The sequence below is a fragment of the Pholis gunnellus genome, assembly GCF_910591455.1.
Source record: "Pholis gunnellus genome assembly, chromosome: 24".
NCBI classification, from domain to species: domain Eukaryota; kingdom Metazoa; phylum Chordata; class Actinopteri; order Perciformes; family Pholidae; genus Pholis; species Pholis gunnellus.
The window spans coordinates 10982412-10991435 of NC_136551.1; the positions used below are offsets into that span (position 1 = coordinate 10982412).

The window sequence follows — 9024 nt, forward strand, 5'->3', positions numbered from 1 at the left end:
AATAACGCATCGCAACAAATTCGCCAATTAAGGATTTTATTATGAAATAATAACAGGAAGCTGGTTTGACACTGCTTTCTGAAGTGTAAAGCATCGTTCACTCAAGATACATTTTTTCAAGTTTCACTGTGCAGCTTGAGGAAAAATAACCGTACAAACTTCTCTGGCATAACACTACTTCTCCCAGGGACATAAGCAGACATGTATATATGTATATTATTCACGAGTGTTGACGTTAGCTAGCCATACAAATAACCATGGACGAACACTCGTCAGTAGGAAGCTAACATCTAGCTAATTAGCTAGCATGAACAGCATCATCGTCCCTAACTAAAGCATATAAAGCGCCGTTTGGGGGTTTCTTGATATACGCGTAGGGAAAACGGCTGCTTTTAATTAGCGTCATTATGTAAGCCATCTCCGTTATCCGCGGCGTTCACCGTGGTTTGTAACGTTTGTGCCACTTGGACAGACGGACGTTGGAACTTAAACCCATCCTCGACTCTCTCGGGTAAGGCTCACATTCTGCTAACCTACTGGTTGTCCCTGCTCATCAGAATCAGCTTTATTGGCCTTGTACGCGGTGTTTACGTTGCTCTCAACGTACATACACAGAAATGACAAATATACAAAAAAAAATAAAAACAAGGACAACAAAGTAGAACATAACGACTATGTACAATATAAATATATATCCTAAAGTATATCTATGAACAGGAAGTACATCCTCTGCTGGGCCTTTTTCCTGATGGTGTCGATGTTGGAGGCCCACTTCAGGTCCTGGGAGATTGTGGATCCCAGGAACCTGAAGGTCTCCACAGCAGACACAGTGCTGTTGAGAATAGTGAGGGGGGGGGGGCTGTTCTGACCACCAGTGCTGACAGTCCGGGTGCTGGATGTGGTTTTTCCCAGCCTCACCTGCTGCGTCCTGTCTGTCAGGAAGTTTGTGATCTCTCCCTCTCCACCCCCCCAGAAACGGAGCCGTTCCTCCATCATGTGGCGGTGCATTGCTGTCGTCCTGCTGTGGGGGAGGTTAGGAGGCGGCACAGAGAAGGCCGGCACGTCGGCCCCGATGGAATACACGGCTGCGGACTTCAACAACAAATTGCATTCTGGGAAGACGATGTTCATCTATTTCGAGCAGCAAGGTGGGCCGCTCACACGCGCAAATCTCTTTCCACATTTGGTATGGTCGTTTTAAATGCGGTCGCTAATCTCTGTCCCCAGTCTCCTCAACCATCGCTCTCTTCTTGGCGGAGTTGGAGCAGTCCGCTGACGCTCTGCAGCATTATGGGGTGCTGGTTGGCAAGGTAACCGTAGTCCTGCTGTCATAGAAGTTTGACATCCATTTCAAAATGTGGAGACGTATATCAGCAGGTGTACGGGACGGAGAGGTGGCAGTTCAGTGTTTTTATTGTCTTTTATTTCCCGTTCAGGTCAACTGCAATAAAGAGCCGGTTCACGAATACTGCGCGGAAGAGAAGGCGCTGAACACGGCGTTTCTCTTCAGGTGTGTGGAGTACAGCAATTGAATTTCTCACGAGAGACACCAGAAAACGTGCGTTGTGTTGACGGTTTCTTCCCCCATGTCTTTCTTCCAGGGGTGGCAAGGAGTTCTTGGGTTTTAATTTGGACACCGTGTTTGACGTCAACTCCATCGTCTCGGAGGTCCTATTGTGAGTAAGCAACACGCTTTAACCTTCAGTCCTTCTGAAACATCCAATACACAAAAACTATTTTTAACATAGTGATAAGTAGTGCTTGTATTTACACAGTGTTGATATTGTTTAATACTACAAATGAACATGAACAAGATGAACTTTGGTCTCTTTATTCCAGTGCCATTCTGCGCGAGGAGATCAAGTACGTTCACACAGAAACTGACCTGCTGGCCATGGAGAAGGCAGCCAGAGGGAAGAAGGATATCGCGCTGGGTTACGTCAGCAGCCTGGGAACACAAGGTAAGGAGAGGAGAGGAGAGGAGAGGAGAGGAGAGGAGAGGAGAGGAGAGGAGAGGAGAGGACGGAGGCCCGGAGGCCGAATGTCAGCGATAGAGATCTGGATGATGTGTTTAAGCACTGATTCATTGACTCATGGATTGCACTGTGAAAGATAGCGGGTCTAATTAAATGAATTGTATTGTCATTGTGTTACGTAAGAGCACAGATCGATGATGGAGACGGCGTATGTGTACGGATCCAGATTCCAGTTCATCCTCATAACCGGAGGCCCAGTTTTGAACCACCTGGGGTAGGTTGTTTTTCTTTTTCTTTGTCTCCACCCCCCTGAAAAAGTCTTCACCGTGTGGGCGTCTCTCCTTCTCCGTCTTTGTCCCGCAGCGTCGATGAGACGTCTCGCTCGTCTCAAGTGTGGTTCCTCCACTGCAGAGCTCACGGCGGGTCCATGACCTCCGAGCACTGTCCCTCGACCCGTATGAGCAAACCGCTGTCCACCCTCAGCCTCCACTCCTTCCTGCAGCTCATGGAGGCGCCGCTAGTGGTGAGCAGGATGGAAAGGAAGAGTCACTGTATGTTGTATTCTTAAAGGGCCAGCGCGTAGCATTTTTGGCTAACCATGGGTAACTTAACCGTGTTTTCTACTTTCTCGTTAGAATAAGCTGTTTCATGACATTATGTTGGGTTTGTGGGGTTATGTTTGGGTGTGTATTCAATCGCACATAATCGCACGTGTCTCTCCACTGCACAGTCTGAAGTTTACGACGACCCGTCCTCTGTCCAGCCCCCTCAGTTCCCCTACCAGGACACCCCCCAGGTCTTCCTGTTCTCCCGTCCCGCCACCAAGCAAGAGGACCTGGACACGGCCACCGCTCTGGCCTGGAGGCTCCGTGGCCTCGCCCTGCTGGTGCTCGTGCACAGGTACACACATGAACATGTATCTGATCCGATTTCTTTTAAAATAGTGTTCTTCTTCATTCTTTTCTTATTTTGTAGCTTTCTTTTACCAGGTAGGATTAACTATATGCCCAGCAAACCAGTCTAAATCTACTTTCTGTGTGTGTGTGTGTGTGTGTGTGTGTGTGTGTGTGTGTGTGTGTGTGTGTGTGTGTGTGTGTGTGTGTGTGTGTGTGTGTGTGTGTGTGTGTGTTATCAGGCAGAGTCCTGCAGTGAAAACCCTCGATGAATATAATGCTGCTTACAGGCTGCCTGAGAAAGTATGAAGCCCATGAATACATCCATACACAAAAAAAAGATGACTCATTATTTTCACCCATGTGTGTTTGACCTTTCGTGTGTGTGTGTGTGTGTGTGTGTGTGTGTGGTTCAAGGGATCAGAGGTGAAATATTTGCACTCAAACAGCACCGATGAGCTGCTGGAGATCTTCACAAATGAAGAGGAAGAGGAGGAGGACGATGACGAGGAGGAGGAAGAGGAGGAGATGGAGGAGGAGGATTTGGATTCCAAATTGCGTAAGTTTCTAGAGAGGATAAGAGAGAGGAGTTAGGGAAGGAGGGAGAGAAGGTGTTCATGGCTTGTTCATGCCCCCCCCCCCCTAAAGACATGCTGGACGATGAAATCGCAGAGTCCGTCTTCAAAAACCGCCTCAACTTGCCGGACGCGGACTCACTCGCCCAGCTGACCTCTGACAACTTCCACGCCACGGTGGCTGAAAGCAGCCTGACGGTGGCGCTCTTCTACCTCCCATGTAAGCGGCGCTCTTCCCCACCGTCCGTCAGATATTAGGTCGAGATGCACGTGGGTGGAAGTAACAGTCGTTTCTGCTTTCACCACCAGGGGGGGCTGTTTCAAAGAGCTTTCTCAGCTCATTCATTGACGTCGCCGAGAGACTTGAAGGTAAACGGGACGGCGTGAGCAGAGTCTCAGAGAATCATTTAGTTGTATCCAGGCTACAGCTTCTGGAGATGGAAGAGTGAGCCTTGAGATTATGTTCAAAATGATTGTAATGACTAGATAGTTAAAGGGAGAGCTCATCCAATTTGATGTGTCTTGAAATGTCGTGATCTTGACGCTTGCCTGATTTACTAAATCCCTTAAGGTTCCGAGGTCCAGATGTGTGTGGTCGACTGCGCGGAGTGGACCGACCTCTGCGCCGCCGAGTCGGGCGGCTCCCCCCCGATCCCGTTCTGGCCGGTCACGGTGTTCCCCACCGTCCTGCTGCTCCGCCCCGAGGAGTCAGCCCAGCACTACGGAGGCATGCTGGGTGCCGAGGCGCTGCACCGCTTCATCGCGCTGTGAGTTTTGGTCATGAATTTGTCTTTGAGATGATGATATAAATGCCCTTCCAATCCAAAGTATGAAGAGCGTAGAGTACAGAGTATAGAGAGCACTTCTCAGCCTGTGAAACAGTTAAATATCATCTGTGACTCTAGAGGGAGATGAAATAACCCTGATGATGTCATAGTGACGTCATCAGGGGGATTTCCGCTTGGCCCTGGACACTACAAAGGGAAAGTTACAAAAGTAAAAAACTAGGAGTTTTGACAAGTTTTGACAAGCCCTCAAAACCCACCTCCTCAAACTCTCCTTCGCCTGCTGACCCCTGACCCCTGCCCTCCACTACATGACCCGTTCTCCACTTCTTTCTTTTTTCTTTGTTTGTTTTGTTTGTCTCTGCACTATGTAAAGCGTCTTTGGGTACTTATATAACATTCAATATTATTATTATCATTATTATAAATGTCCCAAGGACCAAGGACATCAATCTGTTCCTGAGAACCACTAACAATGGCCGTGTTTTACAGACAAAAAGCACAAGAAAATAACAGGAAACACTCGTAGATAAGCCACATGTTCACAGCAGGAGAATAAAAATCCATGTCAGGGAGCTTTTACAAATATATTTTCAGATTGTCGGAGTCTTGGAGTCATTGCTTATCTAGCTGGCCAGTCATGTTTTCTCTAATTGTTTTGTCCCATTTTCACCCAGAGACTTCTATCCATGCTTTGATTTCATCATCTTGACTGAGGAGTGTCTCCTTAGAGCAGAATGAGACCGATCAGCTGTTGTAGCTCTATATCTGAGCCTTTAACATGTATGAAGTCAACAATAACGTACACGTTTTGCCATATGCCTGTGTATATTTCGTCTCTGCACACAATCTTACGTGTTTCTTCTTCAACCAGGAGCCAGCCAGCATCTCCGGCGCTACTGTCCACCCAAGAGGAAGTGACATCATTCCTCCAGGAAGTGCCTCACCCCGGGCTGGCAGGCTACAAGCCCGATCGTGCACTGGGGCTGTTTCAGACACAAGCGGACGCAGGTGTGGGATGGGGGCTGTGAAATGATATTGAATTACTAAAATATTGCAGAAACATCTTCCAGGACGTCCCTTAAACCTGTCGGCAGCATCATGATGATGATGATGATGATGATGTAATGGTGAAGTCTCTCTGTCTTGCCAGCTGTTCGGCCGTTCACTGAAGCAGCGAAGTCATTGAGAGGAGAGGCGCTGACCGGACTGCTGACGGAAGGGCTGGCAGAGAAATGGTAAGAACTCTGAATCCAGTCTCGTCATTCCTGCCTCCAGGTTTTCCCGAACGGCTTGAAGTCGTACTTCACTTGAATTTGAAAAACACACACGGTAACCGGACGATGAAGAGGAGAGGTCACCTCAGTCAATGTGTGATGACCAGCTGTTCTTCAGAATGAGCTTTGAACATGTATTCATGTTGCACGTGTGCTCTGCAGGGCGGCGGAGCACAACGTGGATCTTCCTGCAGTGCTGGTGTTTCCGTCTTGGGGGGCACGCACTCGTCCCTCGGCGCTGACCGCCTCCACCTGCGCAGAGAAGCTGCTCTCACGCATCAGCACCGCACTGCTGCACCCGCTGGTAAAACAGGCTGCGCTCGTTCGTCTGTCACGTTCTAGATATATTTTAGAGTTCAAACAAAGCCAAACAAAGCCAAATTTGTGAGCCAGGTCGTCATTTATACCTCCTGAAATGAGTAAACGATGGACGTAACTTCTTGGAAGTTTGTGAAAGCCGAGATGGAAGCGTTCACACGATGTCACGGATAACAGGCTCCATGTGTGGATCCAGAACAGCGGGTTCAGCTCTCCCTTTGACTTTTTATGATGCTGTTTTGAGCTGATGGGTTTCATAATTCATTGGACTATCGGTACAATAACCAAAGGTCCCTTTGGGTGGTGCTGGTGTCCACGTTTGTATCAAGGTCTCAGCGGTCGATCCAGTTAAAGGCACAATTTATTTTACAAATAAAGCAACTGAGGGACTGTATGAAGGGGGGCGGAGTCAGTCAAATAACTGCTGCCTCTCAATGCTTTAGTGCTGACACTCACAAGCAGCACAAAAACCTGATGTGAGATATTGAGCTTTGTGCTGACTTAATATAAAATGTTGTGATACTCTGTATATTATTTTGGGTGGTGTTGAGCCGTCTGTATCCAAATCTCTTATTTCTATCACTAATAATGTGTACCTTTAAACTCCTCCCTCCTCTCCATCCCTGTTTGCATCTCCAGCCTGAGCTGACGGTGGAAAACCTGCCGTCCTTCCTCTCCCTGGGCAAAGGCCTCCTCCTCCTCTTTGTGGGAGAGGAGGAGGACGAGATGGGGCGGAGGCAGAACCAGGCGCTGCTGGAGGAGATGTTAGGAGTGGTGGAGCTGGGTGGGGAGCGGATGGAGCGATACCTGGTCTGCTGGATCCACCTGTACGTGATAAATCAGTCATTTCATTCAACAAATGAGCCCACTAGATGGTATTGAATTGTTTTCCTCGTCTGTGTTCCAGCGGCCGCACTCCAGCTGGTATGTCTGTCCTGGGCTCGTACCTGGGCTCCATGCCCCCCCTCCCTGCCCTGGTCCTCACCCATTTGCCCTCCGGAGGTGAAATCTATCAGTACTCCCCCAACACGCCCATCTTGGCCTCCTCCGTCCTGCAGTGGGTGCAGAGGGTCGAGGACGGGGCCGAGGCAGCAGCAGGTGAGGAGGAGGAAGTGCTGCACAGCAAAGAGTTAAGAAAATAAAAGCAGTATGTAGGACGATATATATTATAATGTAATATAACACAAGACCACAGGATGTTTCAAACCTATTTATTTTAATAACAGAACATGTTTAGAAATATTTGAACTTGTATCATAATGCACAGTGAAAATGATAGGATACCTTGAGGAAACTCAACCAAAGCTTTCCAAATAAACGTTCATTTTACAGAAATTATTCCAAACTCTTGTTTAACTTAAAAACAGAAACAAACCTTTTGGATTTCTTTATTTTCAATGCGATAGAGATCTGCTTTCTAGACAACCAGCCGGTTAACCAAACTTCAACCCACCACAATCCCAAAGCGGTACGCAGCAGAACCGAACTCTGTCCTATCAACCACACCAGTGTTTCAGCAAAGACGTCATCCGCTTTCAAGATCTTTATTTTCCACAGTCATGAAATGTCACAATACAAAATCCACAAACCACAAAACAAGAACAGACGCAACAACAACCAAAAAACAGTGAAGTTTAACATGCTATGCTAGAATATTAAGCAAAGAATAAAAGTACACAGTTGAACAACAAATCCATGCAGTATAATGCCAACTGCTCCCAGAGGTTGAAGGCAGACTTCATCAGGATCCAGCTTGTAGCTTTCCCGTCTGAGGAATGTGAGAGGAATGCACGAGAGGCTTTGAGGTGAGCAGCTGCACGTGTATCGATAGTGAAATGGTCTTTAAATTAGGATTTAAATTCAGGCTTTAAACGGTCCGGAGCCGTTAACCCTTGACCTTTTGAACTCCGTCGTTGGGTGTGGGTGCGGGCCGAGACAAGAAGCCGGTCATGCTGAGACTCGTCCCCGGTCTATCTCAACCAATAGCCGTGCATTCCATCTGTTCTCCAGAGAAACCCCAGACCTGCAACCGTTTTTAGTGACGCAGAGTGGCTTCAAGCCTCCACTCTCTACTTCCTGGAGCTGTTTCCTTGCAAGGCTGCTTACAAAACTCTTCTTTTGAGCAAATGGCACGATGTAATTCTACATGTCTGTTTCTGCAGGGACGTTGGGTGGGGACAGCTGGCCTCCCGCTGCCGAGTTTTTCGACTTCCTGAAAATCATGGACATGCAGGAACCCGGCTTCAGCCGGCAGCAGACTCCTGAGGCCAAGGTGGAAGAAGGTGTGGCGGTAGATAAAGCAGGGGGGGGGGAGTCCTCCTCTAGCTTTCCCGCCGCGCACGACAAGCACCCGCACACTGAACTGTAAAGAGAACGCGATGGGACACACAACGCAGGACCAAAAGACACTGTGAACCTAAAGTCAGTTTAATATGACTGATCACATATTCTGTTACGTGTAGTTTCATTTCCTGGTTTCCTGGTTTCGTCAAGGATTCCTGTGAACTCTGCTGCTACCCGATTTGCTGACTACTCATTATTAAAGATGTGCTAAGCTGTTGGTCTTTGGTGTGACTGCATCATTTTCTTCAGTTTAGCTCAGCTGGTAGAGCAAACCAAAGCAAGTTCACAGGAGACGTTTAGTGTCACGCTGGTTTCTCAAAATAATGTTTTTGACAAAATTGACATTCCCGTTCCAGAAAGCCAACATCGTCATCAGTCCTACGATCAGACGCCGTTACCTCTTCCTCACATGATTTGCTCCAGTGAAGTTTTAACTGTTACCACGTCTGCCTTCTCTCCTTAATCACACCATGCGTGGAAACTGCAGTGACTTTACATGAAGGATATTTACGTCCTGCAAATTAGTCTTATTTTCCCCATCGTTTCCCTTCCTGTCCCGTAACGACGGCATCATGCGTCATTTTTTTTTTTTCCGGCAGTTGCGATGCAGAACAGAGGAGGTGGAATAGGTCAGTTGGATCGGTCTGCTCTCATTATTATTATTATTATTACTACGGTGGTTTCAGATGTGGTTTCTGGGACTTTGACTCGTTTGAATCAATTAGTGTCTCCGTTAAAGGGAACATCCATCTTGAACCATCAGCTGAAGGATCTGAAGGGCTCTTGTGGTTTAGGGCGGCGTTTCTTTTGAACCCATGTGAATCTTCAGCTTAACATTTTGTCTTTGTTCTTAATGA

General features: G+C 47.6%; 1 protein-coding gene across 2 annotated transcripts; it reads left to right on the forward strand.

Moving 5' to 3' along the window:
• Window positions 1–109: 109 nt before the first annotated feature.
• txndc16 (thioredoxin domain containing 16) lies at window positions 110–8384 on the forward strand. 2 transcript variants are annotated; one of them, XM_079186027.1, is made up of 20 exons: window positions 110–511; window positions 974–1148; window positions 1228–1310; window positions 1437–1510; window positions 1602–1676; window positions 1840–1961; window positions 2160–2250; window positions 2340–2499; window positions 2707–2876; window positions 3112–3172; window positions 3287–3428; window positions 3518–3664; window positions 3754–3813; window positions 4016–4211; window positions 5104–5240; window positions 5383–5467; window positions 5669–5810; window positions 6464–6651; window positions 6732–6922; window positions 7987–8384. In XM_079186027.1, exons 2-20 carry the CDS (start codon window positions 995–997, stop codon window positions 8190–8192), a joined length of 2484 nt encoding a protein of 827 aa, XP_079042153.1. In that variant the 5' UTR covers window positions 110–511; window positions 974–994; the 3' UTR covers window positions 8193–8384. The 2 variants fall into 2 exon arrangements, with proteins under 2 accessions (XP_079042153.1, XP_079042154.1); XM_079186028.1 differs by lacking the exon at window positions 110–511 and having other exon boundaries at window positions 908–1148.
• The last annotated feature ends 640 nt before the right edge of the window (window positions 8385–9024 follow it).

Coding starts and splice junctions, on each gene's coding strand:
- txndc16 (XM_079186027.1), top strand. CDS start 995: ATGTGGCGGTGCATTGCTGTCGTCCTGCTGTGGGGGAGGTTAGGAGGC. Junction 3,665..3,753: donor GGCGCTCTTCTACCTCCCAT/GTAAGCGGCGCT, acceptor TTTCACCACCAG/GGGGGGCTGTTTCAAAGAGC. Junction 6,923..7,986: donor CGGGGCCGAGGCAGCAGCAG/GTGAGGAGGAGG, acceptor CTGTTTCTGCAG/GGACGTTGGGTGGGGACAGC.